The 23,496-nt window shown below is 40.6% G+C and overlaps 1 protein-coding gene across 2 annotated transcripts in view; it reads right to left on the bottom strand.

Moving 5' to 3' along the window:
* LOC134225343 (sodium-dependent nutrient amino acid transporter 1-like) overlaps positions 1-23,496 on the bottom strand; it is a 56,906-nt gene that overhangs the window by 12,246 nt on the left and 21,164 nt on the right. Inside the window, exon 1 of one of the 2 annotated variants that reach the window (XM_062705334.1) lies at positions 6,480-6,656. The exons of the other annotated variant lie outside the window; for it this stretch is intronic. Coding sequence (XP_062561318.1) covers positions 6,480-6,530 — 51 coding nt within the window. The 5' untranslated portion in view covers positions 6,531-6,656. Of the gene's footprint in view, positions 1-6,479; positions 6,657-23,496 lie in introns of those variants that run through there. 2 annotated transcript variants of the gene reach the window in all.

Raw genomic sequence — 23,496 nt, 5'->3', positions numbered from 1 at the left:
TTTGGAGCCGATAGCAGTCCTATCCAAATTTGGTTGGACGGTATATAGTCCGCAACAAGAAGGAAGTGTAAGAAGAACGTACGTCGGACATCATTTGTGCGTCGGTACATCCAATAAGCAGCTGTACGACCTGCTGGAGTCGCACTACGTGCTTGAAGAGGCTGGAGTTAGGTAGAGGTACTTCCGGAGGAGATTCAAGAGAGCATAACCAGTAGAGCATAAGACAGGTTAGTCACCGAAATGCTGATAACCCGATGGATAACCCTGATGGAAGATAACCCGACGTTACCAGATAGTTACCCGAAGGCAGCGCGCCGTATGATGACGTTGGAAAATTTTTGTCATAGAGTCCACAGTTGCAGCAAAACGTCGCGAATCAAATGATCGATACTGCCATGAAGCGTCGGCGGAAGAGATGAGAGACACTGATCTGAAGAAGATCTCGTGCCTACCGCTGAATATCATGATCAATCCGAAGAAGTCGAATAAAGTTCGCCTAGTGTGGAATGCTACCGCCACTGTGGGAGGTGAACTCCAAGCTTCTCAAAGGTCCAAACTTTCTCACGTCGCTGCCGTCGGTGGTATACGCTGGGAGAATCGCGTCGGATTTGGCGGAGATATCCGAGTGATATTCCACCAGCTGCGAATTCGGCCGGAGGGCAAATAAGCGCTGTGGCTCATGTACGATTATATAGTCTGCGATGAAACTGCCGGAGAATGTACAGCCGTTTCTGTCCGGGGACAAACGACCGATTAAAAGAATCGTCCTCAGCATCGTAATGAGTTTGTTTGATCCGCTGACGGTGTTCACCATCCAGGGAAAAATGTTGATCCAGGACCTGTGGCGCTCGGGTTGCAATTGGGATGAAGTGATCGACGACGATTGTCTCAAGAAGTGGCAGAGATGGACAGCGTTGTTGTTGGGTGTTGTGCAGATGTCAATTCTTCGTCACTATTTTCAAGGTGGCAGTTCGTTGGACTACGATTCGTAAGAGCTATATGTCCCAGCGAAGGGGCGTACGGCTGTGTGACACACTTTCGTATGCTGGTCGATAGAACTCCGCGATGTTCTCTGGTGCAAGCAAAATTGAAAGAAACACCTCTGCTTGCGTATTCGACGTCACATCTGCAACTGATGGAGGTGATTCTAGAAGCGAGAATTGCTGAGACAATTAGAGCGAACTATAGTTTGACGGTAAAGCGCGTTCAGTTCTGGACGGATTCGAGCCCGGTGGATTCCTGAATTGTGTCGGATAACCGCCGGTACAAAGTATTCGTTGCAAATTAATTGCAAAATTTTAAGTAAACCGAGTCCCATGGAGTGACATTAGGTTCGTACAAAACTAAACATAGAAGACGACTTAACGAAGTGGAATGAGGAATTGAAGATAGACTCCACCAGCGCGTGGTGATCCGGACCGGACCAAAGATTTTTTTAGAGGTGGAAGGCAAGTGGCCAAACCAAGGTGGCTTAGGGTTGATGAGCTTCGGGTTAGCTTCCAGTGGACCATTACGGCTCGCTCAATCGGCAATGTTCTATGGTTCATTTCCAACATCTGGCGAAAACAAAGAGATTTGCCGATCGAAGGACTACCAATCGACGCGGCAGTTGGTAACAATCGGCGAGTGGTAGCGGTTACAGTGCGGTGTACAGAGCGATCGTTTTCAAGGGAAGAGTACCAGGTCGCCGAATGTCTACTGTGGAGAATGGTGCAAGAAGAATCGAATCGAATTAACGGTCCTACGCAGATGCAGAGAAGGAAGGGCCGGTGAACTTGAGAGATCCAGCCCGCTGTTCAAGTTGTCTCCGGTGCTGGATGATGATGTTGCGAATGGACGGCAGAGTACAAGTGGGTGAGTTTGGTCCATTCGTGTTGCGGTTTCCGGATATTCTACCAAGAGGTCATCCGGTGACGTTCAAGATAATCGAACACTATCGTCAGCTGTTCGATGTAAACCGATGCGATGATTCCTAGGATGGCACAACTTCCAGTGCTACGGACAACTTCGTTCGTCCGTCCTTTCAACTACACAGGAGTGGACTTCTTCGGTCCGATCAACGTCGTTGTAGGACGGCGCATTGAGAAGCGTTGTTTAAACCTGTTTCGGAACTAGAGCCATTTATCTGGAAGTAGTCCACAGCCTGATGGCCATCCGGCGGTTGTCTGCCGGCGAGGAGTTCCGATCGAATACTTTTCTGGTAAAGGGACGAATTTCGTCGGCCCTCCAAGCCTTTTCCTGCGGCCCGCGAAAGGCTTCAGAGAATACACTACATGTGGCCCACTGTTAAACATTATACATAGAAAAGCTTTTCATTATGCCCATTTTTTTGTTGAAATCGAGTTTGCACTAGGTTTGCACCATTATTTTGTTGAAGGGCGATATAAAGCATTAATCTTGTTATCATCATAATTAATTAAATTCATCATTTAGTAAATATTATGTAGGCTAACAGCAAACATACTTCGATGTTATTGCCCGGGATATAAAAATAGCAAATTTTTTCATCGCACATTTAAACGAGCTTAATGTTGAACTTCATGTAAGTATAATGCTGCTTCACACTGCTCCCTACTAAGGATGATTTTATTCTTAAAAATAAGTAAGTCCTCGACGAAATTCAACTGAAAGATTTAACTAGATAATTACCTCCAGGAAACACGTTGACTATCAAATATTATGTCAACGTATTTTAAGCTACGGAAAATATTTAATGAAATCAAGATTTTATCCTTGCTCCGATATTGACGAAGAGAAGGTTTCAGAAAATTGCTGTCGTTATTTGCGCGACAATTTTTAGTTTACAACAATCCTTAAAAATAAATATAGTCTGAGTACTGCCAAACCGCACCAAGTGGCTTTCAGACTGTTTTGTGATACTTTGCTCGTAAAAAGAACACAAAACAATATTCATATACTTATGTTTGCGCTTATTTGATAGAAAATATCTTCGATTACTAATACAAGTATTTTTTCAAGTAGATTTTCGCGCTTGGTGCGGATTGGCAGACCCCCAATCATATGATCATTTGGAAAATAGCTTAGAATACTTTCTGCCAACTGATCCGAAAAGATGGTGAAGCAAAAGAATTATTTACTGCCAAGTCTGAGAGAGCAGAAACAGTAGTATCGACTCATAGTTAGCTACGGCGATAAAACACCATTTTGTACTAAACTTGAAAATTCTATTTGAAATGAAAAACAAATATTGCAAATATATTCGCTTCAACAGTTTAAAATTGCAATGCGGCCCGGGGTAAAACGAGGTCTTGCAGCTTCGTGTAGTGAACTTAATCACCTTTGCACGATTCCCCAGAATGTTCTACGATTTGTGTCAACTTTTCAGCGCAGTCCGCCAGTACCGAACCGAGATATTGAATTTATTCCCGTAGTGGACATTTTTTCCCAATGTGCAATGGCTGGTCGAATATCTGCCACACATCAATCGGCGTACGAAGTGGCACAGTGAGCGCCCTGCGTTAGAAGTTGGTGAGGTCACGACGACGACAACCGGAAGTGTTGGGTTCGAGCGATCGTGGAAGAGGCTGTGGTGCGCACAGTGAGATGAATAAAAGCGAATAAAAGCGTTCACGAATTATTAAACTAACAAGATCACGGTGAATTTTGGGTCACGGGGTCGGGAACAACAGTCATGTTCTCGAAAACGTTCTGGATAATATGACTGGTATGTATGAATGAAATAAATCACGGTGTATTTTTTCTGGTTCACGCATTCGAGAGCGCTTTTTTTTTGGGTGCGTGGTGTTCGACTCACTTGAACGAAATGATTGTTAAACATGTTTAAGTAAATCGAATAAAAGTAAATAATTTAGACCTTTTCAGTGGAATGTCTTCACTTGTCATAAGACTTCTTACTAATAGTTTTTGGGTTCTCACATATATCTCATCCTGTGGGTAACAGGAGTCAGCCTCTCCTTTCGGCACTTTTATAGGAAGTCTTATGAAAAGTGAATGAAAGTGTTTAGAAAATCAATTCACATTCAATTCGAGCGACTTGCTCAACTCACTTGCCCTGTCAAAGCATAGCATAAAAGTGGCCACTGGACGAAGAGCCATATTAGCAAGTTTAGTCACCAACATGGGCTTCCCGGGAACTCAAACCTGGGTGTAAGTCCCACCCTCGCTCGCAGCCGAACGGGCTTCTCATGGTCTCCACCATGGGTTCAAGACCCACCCCTCCAATGATCGAAAAATGTGTCCCAGTCTAACTCCAGTATCATGATCATCTTTTTCTACTTTTCTCCAACTTGCCCACATACTTCCCAGAGCACGGCAATATGTAGTTTGGTATGGTCTCCGTTCTCGCAAGCTCGAATTCGTCGGTCGTAGTTTTTAAAGGTTTAAAGTTCAGATTCCCCTTCTTCACCACATGCAATAGAATGTTTATCCGAAGTATTAGAAAAATAATCTCGATTGCTTAAGATGCGGTCTAATTCTAATCTCAGCTTCTGGACTTCACTCCAGATGGATCTGATTTAAAAATGAATTTTGCATGTCATCGCTACAAGTCGATATTTGCTAACATTTAACCTTCCAGGACTCGCCAGGTCTTGGAACTTACGCAGTTCCGCCTCTGTTGTGAACGACGAGCAAACTTTTCTCGAAGGTGTTGCACTTTTTCAACGGTGCATGTCCCGGAAAGTTAATAGCTCAACAAAATTTTAAAAATGATTTAACTAGTCTGTGATTTATTTAAATTGTTGTTGATAAGAATGGGTCTAGGGTACGTCAAGTAATACTTCTTCCCCTAGTAGCACAATTCTGACTGATTTGGTTACAGCAACTCAAATTTGACTAGATTTGTTCCACACATTGAGTCACAGTAACTTGTCTATGACCAGTGTTCTGCCGCTAACCGCAAGTCGAGCACATCTGTATATGGGCCTCCATATACAGATGTGCTCGACTTGCGTTTAGCGGCAGTGTACTGCTCGGGTCCTTTTTCACTGGCCTCTGTTTCTCGGACTTCCAGACGGACTGAAGCACCGTGAAAAGCAAAATTCACATTGATAAATTTGTAAAAACAACTTCTATCAGAAATTCTTCTGAACTTCCTCGGTGAGTTCTCTTTAATGTGAATGGGAAGTGTTTGTAGATTTCTAAGAAATGTTCACCATTTCTACTGATTTTCTACGCGAATATTCTGCATTTCCACCGAAAATTCCTTTGGAATTTACCGGAAATTTGTTCTGTTAGCTACCCAATTTTCGCTTAACTGCTTTTGAGATTTTTATTGGTGACATCTATTCAACGTCCATGAAGTAATCCTATACGCATTTGTAGACATCAATGATAGTACAGCCGATGTAAATGATAGAAATTTTGTATTAAAACGAGCTTGCCGTAATTTTGCCCGTTTTTGGGCCATCATGAAGGACAGTCTTTGTGAAACACCTAAGAAGTTTGAACTGTCGGTAACAGGACTTTGAAGGAACATTGCATAAAGGTGAAAAGAGCGTTCCCATTATCGATAGTAGAATGTATAGATGAGCGAAAGCATGGTTGGGTTCGTTTTTTGGACCGTGTACCAGGTGCATATCATCGCTCATCTATTTCTATATATTCCACTATCTATAGTTCCCACTTCCTACCATAGCCCAAAACTTTTCGAATATGGTCGAGTTGCGGTATTTGGTTACGGTTCTATAAATGTAGAAGAAAACCTAACCATAACGTTGTTCCTGTTGACTGCACTCAGCCCAGTGATCTTCCTCTTCTCCACCAATAACTCTACATTTCAACTGGAACTTGGCCTACTGTTCAACTTAATGTTCTATTAGCAACTCCAACTGCCCGCCAACTGCATGAATACAGTACAATATATACAATTCGTCCTCTCTGGATAAGCAATCCTTTGCCTTTGCTCGCAAGACTAACTGGAGATCCTCAACCCAATGTTTTTCCATTATTAAAAATGACCTGAGCAGCCGTAGGTGTGATGGTTTTTCCAAACCGACAAACTGTGTGTCGAAAAAAAAACTATCTTCTTCAGCGTTCTGTTTATAGAAGTAGACGACATGACGTCTAGAAAACTGATCACATCATCACTTTCATCAATCAATCAATCTTCCTACAAATTACTCCTTTCAATCAATTACAGAAGTACCAGCCCGCTAAGACGGGCATTAGCCAACTTCACGCGCGTTTTCATTTGCATCTAAACTATTGCGAAGTACCGGATCAAAACAGAATAAGCCGCCAGAGAACTGCACTGGCAGCAACGACGCGACCGACGACATGCATTTATCGGAAACACGTTTTGGTCGTTTGCAATAAGAGGCGTCATCTGCGCCATGTGGACTTCACGTGTAACTAATTCCGGATTGTTGGGGTTTCCCTGCCAAAAACAAGTGCACCAATAGATTTTTTTATGGGGCCACACTTTAAACGTCAAAACTCACTTTAAGAAATATTATTGGTCAACCCTCTCTGTGAAATATTCGTTGAATAAAACATACCACTGCACTGAGATCGACTTGCGAATCTGCGACGTATGTTTGGTTATCCATCACAGCACTCCTTACTTTCTTCTGGTTTAAATATACTAACAAATTTGTTCAATCACTTATTGAAAACGTAACCTTACGGCTAATGAAATCTTATTAATTCATTCGCACATCCGAACACATGGACACTTGTCGAGCAACTGATCTCCGCAATCCAGCAAGAACGATTAAGTTTATAGTGTTTGCAAAATGTACGAACCGTTGAGATGCAGTTTATGGCTACAATAAGGTTTTCTCATTTTGAACGAACTGCTATGTTGTCTTACTTGCGTTTTTCCAACGGAATGGGTTCCGTCGCGAAGGTGTTTTAATTCCTGGAAGAACACTATCCCATCAGCTTCCGTTAGAAGTGGTTCAATTACCCCAGTGATGATTAACCAGAATCAGATCAAGATCAAGCCGACATTTCCATTCATGCCGCTGGAGATAAGGATTGTCTAGTCATGGTTTGTAAACAAATTCGACCCTAAACGTATGGAAGCGCATGGAGAAGCTACCGCAGGTCATCAACGTGCCAACTTACGGTAGTTAGGTACGTAAACGCAGAGTAGAGTTGTAAAAAACTTATCCACATGACCACAGTCTCAGGGAGTAATCCATAAGGTTTCTCAATGCAACCTTCTCCTGGCGTTAGTATATAGACAGACTCTCTATCATTGCGTTGTCGTGGGTTCGGGATAAATCAAATGATGCATCCGACGATGGGGAGGAGGTCCCGCTCAGAGTGTGATTTCCAGTGTGATGTGGATTAGGATTTTTCATTCGAGGCGGTGCATTGCCAATGACTGGTGATTCAGGAAATCTAAATGCAACATTCTGTGGGTGTAGGAATTCAATATTGATGGTGGAAGATGATGATGACTTGCATGTGGGTATTACAGATTATTTTTCAGCGTAATTACCGCGTCTGATGTTTCTGCTGAATGCATTCATGAAGCAGAAAACCAGAACAAACCTCATATTAAAACACCTAACACTGATTGTGCTTTTCTCATGCATTATTAAACAACCCCAATCAATCAAACACATAAACGATATGAAAACCTAAAATAAACTCAAGTGTGTTCTTACAGATGTTCTGTGTTCTATCAAAAAATCTGAGTGTGTGGTCACAGAAAACAGACATAACACTCGTGAAATTTGTATCGTTCGCTGTCGTCTGGTTCGTGATTTACCCAACTTAGTGAAACCAAGAGATATGGGTAGCTACGACGATGGATTTAATAAGGCTTGCTGACGTTTAGTTATCTTTCTCCTGCATGCGCGCAGAATGGATAGGATTTGTTTTCATCGGGAAACGCTTCATAATGAGGCTTACTTGCATGCTCACCCTTTACGCAGCATGTGAGACTATAACTTGGATGTTCGACGAGCCACCTGATTCACTTATTTGGGTGCTCACTCTAGCACTCCCTGTAACACTCCGTAACATACCATGTGAAGCTTACTTATGTCGAATTCGTTAGATACATTATCGTTTGATTACCATTCTTGAGTTTGTTTCAATTTTGTTCGAACTACAACAAATAATATCGCAAAAATGTCAAACCTGGGTCAGTGCCAACCCGAACCCTGAATAAAAAAACTTTTTCAGTTCCGTCTGTCATTGGATATTGTGGTGTGCGTGGCATCGTGTTTGTTTTGATTCGAAACATATGATCGACACCATACCAGACTTTACCAGTGCACTGGCAGTTTATGGGCCACAACGAATCAGATCATGATAAAAATGATCAAGTACGCGCTCTGATTTTCGCGAGTTACGAAATTTACTTTTGGATGGATATATCTACCCCAGATTCTCTATTCCTTTTCGCTTCTTCAGGATTTCCTCCGTAAGTTCTTGCAGGCATTTACTCGGAGTTTCTTTCCGGAATTCCTCCGGATGTTTCTTCAGGTATTCCTTCGGAAATTTCTTCAGGAATCTATTCAGAAGTTCCTCTTCTTCCTGAAGTTACGTTCGGAGCTCGGGAGTTCGTTAGGAAAGTTCCGAAGTTCCTTAAAAATTTCCTTCGGAAGTTCCTTCAGAAAATCATTCCTTCAGGAATTCCTCCCAAAAATACTTCAAAACTTCTTCCGGAAGTTCCTTCAGTAAATCATTTGGAAATTCATTCATGAAATCCTACTCAAATTCATTTAGGAGTTCCTCCAGAAGTACCGTCAGTAATTCTTTCGGAAATTACTCCAGAATTTCCTCCAGGTATTTCTCCGGTGGTTCCTCCAGGAATTTCTCCGGAAGTTCCTCCAAGAATTCGTCCGAAAGTTCCTCCAGAAATTGCTCCAGGAAATCTTGGAAGAAATTTCGTAGGAACTCTTGGAGGAATTTCCAGATGAACTTCTGGAAAAATATTATGAAGGAATGCCTGAAATATTGCTCTAATGCATTCTGGGAAGAATTCGCAGATTTTTTGAAGAACTACTTAAAGAAATAATTAATAGGGGAATTTTAGACCATATTGCATTGGCGTAACTACAGGGGGGCTAGGGGGGGCTATAGCCCCACCTAGAATCAAGTTAGCCCCCCCTAGAATTCCTACGACTTTGCATGAGTACTGTACATATCTACACAGCAAAAAAAATATTAATATGCCGCGACGTAACTCTTCGGAATGTACTCGATAATTCTATGTAAAAACAGATTTAACGTATTTTTACACCACATTTGATGTATATGTACATAGCTCAACGTAAAACATGATAGATGAAAAAGTTTTTATGACTGCGTGAGAACACCACAAAATTACCTTTAATTTTTTGTAATATATTACATTAAAAAAGCTGCATATCATGTTGGCTTGAAAACAAACGTAATATTACACAAAAAGCGAATTAATTGCACGTTATCAATGTAGTATTACCGTGACGGAATCACAACTGTCACCGCAGTCGAGCTAGAAGTTTTCATTTAGCCATTCGGGAGAAAAATAGTGTGAGCGGCAGCGAAAAATCTTTTGGAAGACGGAACCATCACACGGATCGACCACCTCAAGGACACTCGACGGACAAACGGCAATTGATTCGGAACAAAGAAATTCCACAGGTAAGAAATGCACGAAAGCGGAAATATATTTTCAATCTGTTATTTCGAACAGTTACTTGTGGACACTGATGTTTTCTTTGTTTGTAGATCAAATAATCTGTGGAATCGTACCTGCCTTTGCCGTTCGTCGTACTAGTGGGAGCAGACATCAATTATTATGCGGATGAAAATGGTATGCCTTCACAGGAAGCGATTGAGAAGGGTGAAATAGATAGCTCGCTTTACCGGAACTACAGAGCAACCAGGTAAACGCAGAACGAAGGCGATCCCCATTTTCAACCAGCACCAATTTGGGAATCTAACAGGTAAGGTGCCATTTTTGAATACTAATTCATCTGGTACAAATTAGCTATTTATTTTCCTTGTTATTTTTATAGCTGATCAAATGTTCCTGTGGAATCCATGCAGCTTTTGGATCAAGCTCAAACTAGGTACCTATACACAGCTTGCAGGGAATGGAGAGACATCAATAATGGCATTACAATAAAACCAGTGCAGGACTCCGCCGGACGCGGAGGAACAAAGCAACATACGACCCAAAGACGAATCAAGTACGTATGAAAAGCGTTAGAATATTGCAAACATTGCAGTATCGCAGTTATTGCGAATAAATAGATAAATAAATAAATAAAATAAAAATATCAAAATAAGCACAAATGAAAAAATATAAAACTTTAAATTAACCATTAACCAATGAGTACAAAAAGTCAAAACAATAATTTAAAAAAAACTAAAACTTGAACACAAACTTTTCAATTTTGAAGTTTTGAATTTTGAATTTCAAATTTTAATTTTAAATTTATAATTTTTAGTCCTTAGGTTAAGAAAATTATTTTAAGCTTTTTAGTGGAATGTCTTTCGCTTGTCATAAGACGATTTTCAATTTTAAATTTTTATTTTTATTTTTTTATTTTTTATTTTCAATTTTCATTATATTAAAATACATTTTTAATTTAAATTTTTTTTTTCAATTTTTAGTTTTTAATTTTAATTTTTAATTTTTAATTTTTAATTTTTAATTTTTAATTTTTATTTTTCATTTTTAATTTTCAATTTAACTATGTTAAAATATATTTTTGATTTTTAATTTGTAATTTTTAATTTTTAATTTTTAATTTTAATTTTAAATTTTAATTTTTAATTTTTTAATTTTAATTTTTAATTTTTCAATTTTAATTTTTATTTTTTATTTTAAAATTTTAATTTTTAATTTTTAATTTTTAATTTTTAATTTTATTTTTTATATTTTTAATTTCCATTTTTAATTTTAAAATTTAGGTTTTGATTTTATGTCTTAATTTTTAATTTTTAATTCCTATTTTTTTAAATTTTAATTTATAATTTATAATTTTTATTTATAATTTTCAATTTTTAAGTTTTCTTAAATTTTTTATTTTAAATTTCAAATTTTTTATAATTTTTATTTTATTAATTTTTATATTTCCAGTTTTTAATTTTTAAGGGTATGTTTTCAATTTAATTTTAGTCGTTAGTTTTAATTTTTAGTTTAAATTTTTTATTCATTATTTTTTCATTTTTTATTTGAATTTTTATTTTTTATTTGCAATAAAAATTTATTGGATTGGAATTTTTTCAGCAGCTGTTTCATATATCATTTCCAGCAAGCGGCGGCCGCAGGGCTTGGCGTGAAAGAATACATAAAAATAGTCACAATTTTTTTGCAGTCTCCTTCAGTAATTCCCCCGGAATTCCCTCCAGGAATTCCTCCGGAAGTTCCTCCAGGAATTCATGCGGGAGAACCTCAGATATGAATCCGAAAGTTCTTCCAGGAATTCCTCTCGAAGTAATAAGAATTCTTCTGGAAGGTCCGCCAGGAATTTCTCTGGAAGTTTCACGAGGAATTTTTTTGGAAGTTCTTCCAAGAATTCTTCTGGAAGTTTCAACGGGGACTCCTCCGGAACTTCTTCCAGGAATTCCTTCGAATTTTCCTCCAGGAATTTTATAGGAAGTTCCTTCAGTAATTCCTCCGGAAGGTCATCCAAGAATTCCGCCGGAAGTTTCTGCAAAAATCCATGCGGAAGTTCATCCAGGAATTTTCTGGAAAGTCCAACAGAAATTCCTCTGGAAGGTCTGCCAGGAATTCCTATGGAAGGTCCGCAAGGAATTTCCCTGAAGGTTTCGCCTGGAATTGCTCTGGAAAATTAGCAAAAATTCTTTTTGAAGTTCATCCGGAAATTCCCTAACAAGCTCCTCCCGGAATTCCTCCGGGAAATCTTCTCAGAATTCCTCCGATTCTTCTTTCAAGAATTCCTTTGCAAGTTCCTTCAGAAATTTCTTCGGAAGATCCTCCAGAAATTCCTTCGAAAGTTCCTCCAGGCATTCCTCTGGAAAGTCCACCAGACCTTCATCTGAAAGGTTCGCCAGGAATTCTCCTGGAAGTTTCGCCAGGATTTCTCCGGAAGACTCGGGAGGACATAATTTGGAAGTTCCCGGAATTCTTCCGAAACTTCTTCCAGCAATTCCCTCGGAAGTTCTTTCAGGAATTTTCGTTTCCGAAGAATTCCTAGAGGAACTTCCGGAGGAATTCCTAGAGGAACTTCCGGAGGAATTCCTAGAGGAACTTCCGGAGGAATTCCTAGAGGAACTTCCGTAGGAATTCCTAGAGGAACTTCCGGAGGAATTCCTAGAGGAACTTCCGGAGGAATTCCTAGAGGAACTCCCGGAGGAATTCCTAGAGGAACTTCCGGAGGAATTCCTAGAGGAACTTCCGGAGGAATTCCTAGAGGAACTTCCGGAGGAATTCCTAGAGGAACTTCCGGAGGAATTCCTAGAGGAACTTCCGGAGGAATTCCTAGAGGAACTTCCGGAGGAATTCCTAGAGGAATTTCCGGAGGAATTCCTAGAGGAACTTCCGGAGGACTTCCTGGAGGAACTTCCGGAGGAATTCCTGGAGGAACTTCCGGAGGAATTCCTAGAGGAACTTCCGGAGGAATTCCTAGAGGAACTGCCGGAGGAATTCCTAGAGGAACTCCCGGAGGAATTTTCATAGTAACTTCCAGAAGATTTCCTAGAAGAATTTGCGGATGAATTCCTGGAGGAATTTCAAGAGAAACTTTCAGAGGAATTCCTAGAGGAACTTCCGGAGGAATTCCTAGAGGAACTTCCGGAGGAATTCCTAGAGGAACTTCCGGAGGAATTTCTAGAGGAACTTCCGGAGGAATTTCTAGAGGAACTTCCGGAGGAATTCCTAGAGGAACTCCCGGAGGAATTCCTAGAGGAACTCACGGAGGAATTTTCATAGTAACTTCCAGAAGATTTCCAAGAAGAATTTCCGGATGAATTCCTGGAGGAATTTCAAGAGAAACTTTCAGAGGAATTCCTAGAAGAACTTCCGGAGGAATTTCTAGAGGAACATCCGGAGGAATTTCTAGAGGAACGTCCAGAGGAATTTCTAGAGGAACTTCCGGAGGAATTCTCAGAGGAACTTCCGGAGGAATTCCTAGAGGAACTTCCGGAGGAATTCCTAGAGGAACTTCCGGAGGAATTCCTAGAGGAACTTCCGGAGGAATTCCTAGAGGAACTTCCGGAGGAATTCCTAGAGGAACTTCCGAAGGAATTCCTAGAGGAACTTCCGAAGGAATTCCTAGAGGAACTTCCGAAGGAATTCCTAGAGGAACTTCCGAAGGAATTCCTAGAGGAACTTCCGAAGGAATTCCTAGAGGAACTTCCGGAGGAATTCCTAGAGGAACTTCCGGAGGAATTCCTAGAGGAACTTCCGGAGGAATTCCTAGAGCAACTTCCGGAGGAATTCCTAGAGCAACTTCTTGAGGAATTCCTAGAGGAACTTCCGGAGGAATTCCTAGAGGAACTTCCGGAGGAATTCCTAGAGGAACTTCCGGAGGAATTCCTAGAAGAACTTCCGGAGGAATTCCTAGAGGAACTTCCGAAGGAATTCCTAGAGGAACTTCCGAAGGAATTCCTAGAGGAACTTCCGGAGGAATTCCTAGAGGAACTTCCGAAGGAATTCCTAGAGGAACTTGCGGAGGAATTCCTAGAGGAGCTTCCGGAGGAATTCCTAGAGGAACTTCCGGAGGAATTCCTAGAGGAACTTCCGAAGGAATTCCTAGAGGAACTTGCGGAGGAATTCCTAGAGGAGCTTCCGGAGGAATTCCTAGAGGAACTTCCGGAGGAATTCCTAGAGGAACTTCCGGAGGAATTCCTGGAGTAACTCCCGAAGGAATTCCTAGAGGAACTCCCGAAGGAATACCTAGAGGAACTCCCGGAGCAATTCCTAGAGGAACTCACGGAGGAATTCCTAGAGGAACTCCCGGAGGAATTCCTAAAGGAACTCCCGGAGGAATTTTCATAGTAACTTCCAGATGATTTCCTAGAAGAATTTCCGGATGAATTCCTAGAGGAACTTCCGAAGGAATTCCTAGAGGAACTTCTGGAGGAACTCCTAGAGGAACTTCCGAAGGAATTCCTAGAAGAACTTCCGGAGGAATTCCTAGAGGAGCTTCCGGAGGAATTCCTAGAGGAACTTCCGGAAGAATTCCTAGAGGAACTTCCGGAGGAATTCCTGGAGTAACTCCCGAAGGAATTCCTAGAGGAACTCCCGAAGGAATTCCTAGAGGAACTCCCGGAGCAATTCCTAGAGGAACTCACGGAGGAATTCCTAGAGGAACTCCCGGGGGAATTCCTAAAGGAACTCCCGGAGGAATTTTCATAGTAACTTCCAGATGATTTCCTAGAAGAATTTCCGGATGAATTCCTGGAGGAACGTCCGGAGGAATTTCAAGAGAAACTTTCAGAGGAATTCCTAGAGGAACTTCCGGAGGAATTCCTTGAGGAACTTCCGGAGAAATTCCTAGATGAATTTCCGGATGAATTCCTGGAGAAGCTTCTGAAGAAACTTATTGAGAAACTTTCGGATGAATTCCTAAAAGATCTTCCGGAGAAATTTATAGAAGAACCTCTAGAGGAATTCCCAGAGGAACTTTCATAGGAATTCCTGGACAAATTCCTGGAGGAACTTCTGGTAGAGTTACAGGAGGAACTTCGGGAGGATTTCCTAGAGGAACTGCCGGAGGAATTTCTAGAGTAACTTCCAAAGGATTTTCTAGAGGAACTCATGGAGGAATTTCCAGAGTAAATTCCAGATGATTTCCTAGAGGAACTTCCGGATGAATTCCTGGAGGATCTTGCGGAGGAATTCCTAAATGAACTTCCGGAGGAATTCCTAGATGATTTCCCGGATGATTTCCTAGAGAAGCTTCCGGAGAAATTCTTTAAGAAACTTTCGGTTGAATTCCTAAAAGAACCTTCGGAGTAATTCCTAGAGGAACTTTCATAGGAATTCCTGGACAAATTCCTGGGGGAGCTTCTGGTAGATTTACAGGAGGAACTTTTGGAGGAATTCCTGGAGGAACTTCCGGAGGAATTCCTAGATGAACTTCCGGTGGAATTGCTGGAGGAACTTCCCGTGGAATTCTTGGAGGAGCTTCTGTAGGAATTTTTAGAGTAACTTCCGGAGGAATTCCTAGAGGAACTTCCCAAGCAGCACGCGCAACATCTTTCAAATAGGTGTTTTTTCCTAATAAATTGCATTGAAGGCACTGGCAATTCATCGAGTCACATTAAAGCCACTTCCCAGTTTCAGAAAATCACAATGTTTCATTTCCGTTTAAGTGGCGTCGCAATATTTTACCCACTTCTTGGGTGGTTTAAAGTTCGATGTGTTTTATATCAGAAGATAAGTTGCAGAATAAATAACACTTCGGTTCATTGCTGTTACGACAATGTTTCTGATATGTTGCAAAACACTTTGAGCTCAGCTGAGCAGTATTTTATTTTTGACAGTCCCCTGCCTGTTCCGTATAAGGTACAATGAAGTTGCAAATGAATTTGTTGTTTATGTAGTGCACTTGTAGCAGAATCTCCAAATAGAATTGTTAGTGTGATGGTTATAGTAGAAGGATGCAAATCTCAAGGTCCATGGTTCGATTCCCGGTTGGTTTTTGTGTTTTTATTTTCATTGCAGCCGCAAGATGTTGCAAATAGGCTCCACCTCTTGCGCTTTTTGTGTCACAAAGGAGTTCCAAATACGACGCGTTGTGCATAAGTCAGACCTTTAGTAAGTCACACCACAGTTGTTGTTACTCACTGAGAAACAAGAGGTGTTGCTTGGGTTCTGGATTAATTTCTTGAGGAACTTCCAGGGGAATTCCTGGAGGAACTTACGGGGGAACTCCTGGCAGAGCATACGGAACTCTTTTGGAAGTTTCCGAAGATTTAAGCAGAATATTTTATGAGTAGAATCAGCCCACGTCGACCCTCGCCTCCGCACCGCCACCGCTTATCACCAACGGCTTAACGCCGCCGCTGGCTGAAAATCATCTATGAAAATAAAAGAAAATCACATGACACCACCATGCTGCCGTTTGCGCCAAGGCCATGGAGCGTCGAATGAAAATAATCTATCATGATGTCGCCGACAACGATTAATTAACGTACAAGTCTATTTATCCAAAAGTATAAAAATCTGACTAAAAATCCCACATTAAAATCCAAAACTCTAAAGAACAAAGAAAACTGTTGAAAGTCTAAAATTTCAAAACTTTTATAAAAAAAGCAGTGTCTAAAGCTAACGTGTTTCTAATATCGATTATTTGTTATTATACTTTACTATACTTTATGTTTATGTACTATATTTTAAGAAATAAAGTAAAGTATTGCATTTCTTCAACACGAATTTCGGAAGCATGAAAGAAAATTCCCGAACACCCCTATCCCAGGTGCCGAAAGCGATGTTTATGCGGACTGATTTTTACGTCGTTTTTGTTATTACGTCGAAAATATTACGTCGCAAATCGCAGTATTTTGAAAAGAAAATTTCAAGTACGTCACTTTTTGTAACACAAAACTGATGTAATATCACATACGATTTGCGACGGCGATGATGTGCATCAAATCTGATGTGATATTACAAATTTTTTTTTACTGTGTAGTGCTCTGATCATATCTGGGCATAATCGCAAATAATGAATTCTTATCATCTCTTTCTAGAGTGAGTTTAATATATTTTGTCATGTTTTCTAACTTTGAAAAAATTATATATCTTGGGTTAGGAATGCTAAACACGAAGGATATTACGCTCCCTTGATTCTCAGCCACACATATAATTGGTTAAGGTGAATTGCGTACGCATCTAATTTCTAAAGTAAATTACACTTTCGGAGGAACATAACTACAAAACACAACTAGTTTTCAGTACACACACAAATGTTTTTAGATATGCTTATCACCTATGAATTGACATTCGTGCTGCCAAGATGAGATATGAGCCAATGTGAGAGATAGGACGGGCATCGTTACAGTCATTTTGGGACTCTGTCGAGAGAAATGTTGGAGTTGGAACAGTATTTTCATGCTGATTCAATGCTAATTGAATAAATAATAGGAGTAATAGACTAACAGAACAAATACAATGGCTGAGATTTTGAATGAATAAAGAATATTCAAGTAAAATAATAAACTTCCCGTAATGTTTAGACAACACGAAAAAGACAATTGTTTAACTTGAGCAGGAGACACAAGATGGTTACCGAAGAATTTCTAACGAATCTTTTATTTATCAGCAAATCATTAATTCTTCAAGATTTTTATGTTTACATTGCGTTGCATTGCATTGCGAGTATTTTTTTTGAAGTGTGCATATGACCTCAAGCTTTCCAACATAACCCTTAAAGATGCATGGCATTTCTGAAAGGATTGTCAAGAGAAACCTTTCGATAATGTGATAGCCAAGTACAACGTATCATATGCCTGTAATAGCAGACATTTCTTTCTGCAGATTTCTCTGGTAAAGTATTCAAACGATGTTGCTGCTATTTCCCGAAAACTTTGAATTTCCAATAATCATACTAGGTTTCTTGAAATCCGAAAAAAGCATTAAAGAATTAAATGTGAATGAGAAATAACTTGAAATTTTTTCTTATCTATACATATAAAAATGAATTTCTGTCTGTCTGAACCTTATAGACTCGGAAACTACTGAACCAATCGACGTGAAAATTTGTATGTAGAGATTTTTGGGGCCAGGGAAGGTTCTTAAGTTGGTTCGAGACCCCTCCCCTCTTTGGAAAGAAGTGCTTCCATACAAATGAAACACCAATTTCATCATAACTCAAGAATTATTCAAGCAAATGGAATCAAATCTGGCATGTGGAGGTTTTCGAAGGGAAGATGTGTGTCTGTGGTGATTTGAAACCCACCCCCTTCTGGAAAGGGGGGCTTTCAGACAAATGAACCATAAAATTATGCAAAACTCAAGAACTAATCAGAGGATATTTTTCTAGGCGAAACGAAGTTTGTCGGGTCTGCTAGTGGATATATAAAACTTGAAAGTCTTATGTATCTGAAGCCCTTATGTTTTTGCCTTTCTCGTACAACTAAGTTGTACCGAAAGGCTATCATTTCACTCCCAAAACGAACTTTTTATAGAATCCTCTGAGACCCATCGTTTAATATACCAATCGACTCAGCTCGACGATCTGAGCACATGTCTGTCTGTCCGTGTGTATGTATGTGTGTATGTGTGTGCACAAAAGCTATAAAAAACATTAGACTACTTTTCGTATAGTAATCCTTAACCAATTTTCTCGCAACATGTTTCATTCGACAGGGGACAAAGCCTTGTTGATTACGATTGAATTTTATAACGATCGGTTATTGCGTTTAAAAGTTGTGAAGAAAATGGTACATCGGGCGATATAAACCCGATATAAGGTTGGTGTCTTAACTAAATGCGAGAAAGGCACCACCAACGCTAGGTGGATTAATCTGGGTTTTTTATGTACCACGACATTTCTAGATTTTTATGTCAGAGCCTTTCAAGTCGTCACTGGATGTATTAAAATAGCTTGCGGACATTTGAACAAAAACAATAACTTTTTTGTGTTTGACTGTAAGAATAGAAAAAAGTTTGCCCCCCCCCTACAATTTTTCCTTAGTTACGCCAATGACAAATTGCAATATAATATTTCCGTTTAAAACAAATTATCCTGGGATTACTGAAAAAAGTCCTAATGGAATTTCAATATAGTGCAAATGTTGACAAATATCATAGGGAATAAAAAATTTCCGTAAAACGGCTTTCGATGCGCATTTTTTATTAAATGCACAAACAGTTTCGTTTTTACTCTGGTTTGTATTTCCCTTCGGCTTGTTTATTCCACCCTAATGGTTTTTACAGTTGAAGTGCAGTTGTATTGGTGAACCTGGTGCGAACCCGACAGCTTTGGGGTTGGAACTAGTGCGAACCTAGTTCCAACCTGAGCGAATAAAAAACACTTTGACAGCACTTAGGTAGGAACTAATTCCAACCTAGGTTGGAACTTTTTAAAAACGAATTCGACATTAGATGCTCACTCTACCATGCCTCGAGGTGTCGATAACGATAGGTACCAACAGTTCTACGCTACGACCCTCCTACCTTGGCATGTGCAATCCATACACACACCTAAATATGTGCTCACTCTTCTGCCATGCCGCGAGATGTCGACTGCGGGTGCCACCCGCTGCGACATTCTTACCTCGACTTGTGCGACTCATTCATTTCCCCGCGCTCAGCCTGTTTTCGCTCTAACTAACCCACAAGTTGTCGACTGCTGCTCGGCACGCCACATAGGGATTCTTACCCCATTCCCGGCCTAACATGCGTACGACTGCATTACTTTATTGATATATATGACAGGAAGCAACTTTTCCTGAATTTTGTGGGCTGTACAATACTGCATCGGGGTTCACTTCTGCTTAAAAATAGCTATTCGTGCTAAATATCGCTCAAAAAAGCTTTTATTTGATTTAAATCAACGAGGTGCAGCACTCATTTCAGTCATAGCGATTGCCATTACGGCATAGGGTAAATCACTACTTGGGACTATGGACCCGGTTCCCGGCTCACTGCACAGAAAACTAATGATTTAAACTGTTTGGAAGTCGTAGGTTTATGGTTGATAATTTTTAAAAAGTCTCCCATTTATTTTTCACAATACTCAATATTTTTCTATCACTTGTTTCACTCCTAATTGATCCAATTGTAGAAAATAAAAATGTAGAATTCAAAATTTCACTCTCCGATGCCACAGCACTGAGCCGAAGTGATTCTTTCCACTTTTACAAAACGGTATCATAAAATAAACACCTACCTGAAAATCGTCACAGTGCTATTGCATGAAGCTGTTAATCACCACACCATAATTCTAAACACCCGCACTTCAATTATTCTTATTTGTTCTTTTCACTAGAACTTATTTAAACATATTAGAATACATTTTAAAATGTATTCTCAAACCGAACAAAAATTCACCTCGGCCCAAGAACTTCTAGCCGCACCGTGCTGCCAAAAGGCCAGGATTATGAAAATGATCCTTCATCGTTAATAGGAAAATTGTCTAATACATTGACGCTATCATGTTATTTATAGTTCTCTCGATTTTAAAAGGTGAAATAAATATTGTTTTTAAGTATTTGAAAGAAATTTGGATGAGTTAATATATCTTCTCAACCAAATAAAAATGATTATGAATAATACCATCTGGCATCTTGTTGTCGTGGAACGTGCATATTTTTGTTTACGTCGCATTTTCTACCGTCCCGAGAGAGAATGAGAGTAAAATGTTGAGAGATTGAGTGAAATTTTGCTTAGGCCGGGAACTGGTTTTTTGTATGCCGGAATGGGAATCGCTATGACTGAAATGAGTGCTGCACCTCGTTAATTTAAATCAAATAAAAGCTTTTTTGAACGATATTTAGCAAGAATAGCTATTTTTCAAGCAGAAGTGAACCCCAATGCAGTATTATACAGCCTACAAAATTCAGGAAAAGTTGCTTCCTGTCATAAATATCAATTAAATAATGCAGTCGTACGCATGTTAGGCCGGGAATGGGGTAAGAAACCCTACATAAAACCAGTTTCCGGTCTAAGCAGAATTTCACTCATTCTCTCAACATTTTACTCTCATTCTCTCTCGGGACGGTAGAAAATGCGACGTGAACAAAAATATACACGTTCCACGACAACAAGATGCCAGATGGTATTATTCATAATCATTTTTATTTGGTTGAGAAGATATATTTACTCATCCAAATTTCTTCCAAATACTTAAAAACAATATGTTTTTTCACCTTTTGAAGTCGAGATAATTGTAAATAACATGATAGCGTCAACCTATTAGACAGTTTTCCTATTAACGATGAAGGATCATTTTCATAATCCTGCCCTTTTGGCAGCACGGTGCAGTTAGAAGTTCTTGGGCCGAGGTGAATTTTTGTTCGTTTTGAGAATACATTTTCAAATGTATTCTAGCATGTCGATATAAATTCTAGTGATATGTTATAGTGATAAGATTGAAGTGCGTGTATTTAACATAACGATGTGGTGATTAAAAACTTGAAGCAATGATTGTATCGAGCACTGTGACGATTTTCAGGTAGGTGTTTATTTGATGATACCCTTTTGTAAAAGTGAAAAGAATCACTCCGGCTCAGTGGTGTGGCATCGGAGTACAAAATTTTGAAATCTACATTTTTATTTTGTACAATTGGAAAAATTAGGAGTAAAACAAGTGATTGAAAAATATTGAGTATTGTGAAAAATAAATGGGATACTTTTTGGAAATTATCAACCGTAAACCTACGGCTTCCAAACAGTATAAATCAGTTTTCTGTGCAGTGAGCCGGGAATCGGGTCCATAGGCCCAAGTAGTGATTTACCCTACTCTGCAAGCTGCAGGCAATCTGAGTGGCTGCTGTCGAAGCTCCGTTCCACTTCGCCACCGCTTCGCACATCTTCTGGATAAGGGTATCCGGGGTTGTGTCCCGGCAACGCCTGCCAGTAGCCTACGTTTACTCACACCTTGGAACTGTTGTACATCATCCTCGATAATGCCGCAACAACAATCGAAGCCCTCTTGCACGCATAGTCGACATTGCTGGCAAAGGTCAGCTTGTCGTTTATTGCGAACCCAAGGAGCTTCAAACTCAGCTTTTATGTGATCACGACTTCGCCCACGTGCATCATTGCACTGCCGACTTACGGTTGTTTACGATAACCACCTCCGTCTTATGTTAAGCGAGCTCCAGGCCTCTAGCGCTCATCTGATCCTCCACCGTGCTGATCGCGTGTGCTGCGGTCAGTTCTACCTCGAGAATTGACTCCACGTAGACCTCCAAAGTTGAGTCATCAGCAAAGTCGACACCAGGAGGGAACTTTACCTTCAGAACCCCGTCATACATCAGGTTCCATAATACCGGGCCCAGTATTGAACATTGTGGACCTCCTGCGGTAATACGAACGCTATAATTGCCCTTACAGTTGTAGTACTTGTGCCCCGACTCTAAACACCGATAGCACCTGTCCACTGAAGGCGGCTGGAGTTTGCTTTCTGGGCATACCGAACAGCCGATCTTCAACTTCCCTTTTTGGCTTCCGCGACCGGAAACCTAAGGTAGGCCAAAGGGACCGCATATTAGGCGTACAGAGGTCTTCACGATCTCTGTACCGCACTGCTCTCTGCCGACAGAAATGACGTTGCTTGCACTGGAAGGTCACTTCCGCTCCCAACTCCTCGTTTCAGCACCAAGATCATTTCACCGGTCTTGGTGCATCCTGATCCAGTGCCGAAATCTTTTCTGCCCCCGCTTCGATTTAAGGACTTCGGCGTACTAATCCTTATCAGTTTTCACCAAGAAGGCATTGCCTCTGTCCTTTGCTTTCTTTGCTTAAGCGAGCTCCAGGCCTCTAGCGCTCATCTAATCCTCGACCGTGGTGATCGCGTGGGCTGCGGTCAGTTCTACCTCGGAAATTGACTCCACGTAGACCTCCAAAGTTACGTCATCTGCGAAGCCGACACCAGGAGGGAACTTTACCTTCAGGATCCTGTCATACATGTGAGAAATAAAATGAACATCCCAATTATGATATCTGATGATTGTAAGCACCTTTGAATTGTATCATAGAGGAGTAGTTATAGGCAGTTGAAATTGAGAGGCCAAGCAGATAGCAGCTGGCGATAATATACAATATGAAATCGTTTCGTTCACGTAATCCAATACTGTAGTTGTTGAAACTTCCGAAAACCCACATACATAAGGTTCCATAATACCGGGCCCAGTATTGAACATTGTGGAGCTCCTGCGGTAATACGAACGCTATAATAGTACACCCAGGTTTTTTTTACACGGTTGGAATTCATTAATTTCTCAGGTAACCTGATTTTTACAGCTTTTTAAATACCCCTGAATTTTCTTTGATTTTTTGTGAATTTTTTCGTGGGGTTAACTCATTGTTTCATTGATGCTGAAGGTCTTAAACGACTAAAACCAAACCGTGTAAAAAAAACCTGGGTGTACACTGTTCTGGACATAGCTTTCCAAAATCCGGTACAGGCCCACCGGTAGGCTGAGCCGGTGTAACGAGAGCACGATGGCATCCCAGCTTGCGCTGTTGAATGCGTTCTTCACATCAAGTGTTACTAACGCACAGTATCGGCGGTCTTTACCATCGAGTTAATAGCGTCCAGCGTGGACTTACCCTTGCGAAAACCGAACTGGTTGCTTGACAGGCCGTTCGTACCCTCTGAGTACGGGACTGGGCCTGAGACTGTTGAGGATGACCCTCTCTAGCAACTTGCCCGTCGTGTCTATAAAACAGATTGGTCTATGCGTCGATGGGTCGCCCGGCGGCTTTCCGGCCTTCGGCAACAACACCAGTTTCTGTCTTTCCATCTTTTTTCTTTCGGGGAATCTACACTCATCAAGGCATCTCTGCATAGCTAGCCTGGACATGTTCGGGTTCGCTATGATTGCTCTCTTGAGAGCGCTGTTCGGAACTCCATCAGGCCCTGGAGCTTTGTTCGTTACGAGAGATTTGATCACTGGCAGTTAACTGCCGCTAATTGCAAGTCG

Source organism: Armigeres subalbatus, chromosome 3, assembly GCF_024139115.2.
Source record: "Armigeres subalbatus isolate Guangzhou_Male chromosome 3, GZ_Asu_2, whole genome shotgun sequence".
Lineage (NCBI taxonomy): Eukaryota > Metazoa > Arthropoda > Insecta > Diptera > Culicidae > Armigeres > Armigeres subalbatus.
Note: the sequence above shows the minus strand (reverse complement) of the source record. Positions and strands in the feature narration are given on the sequence as shown.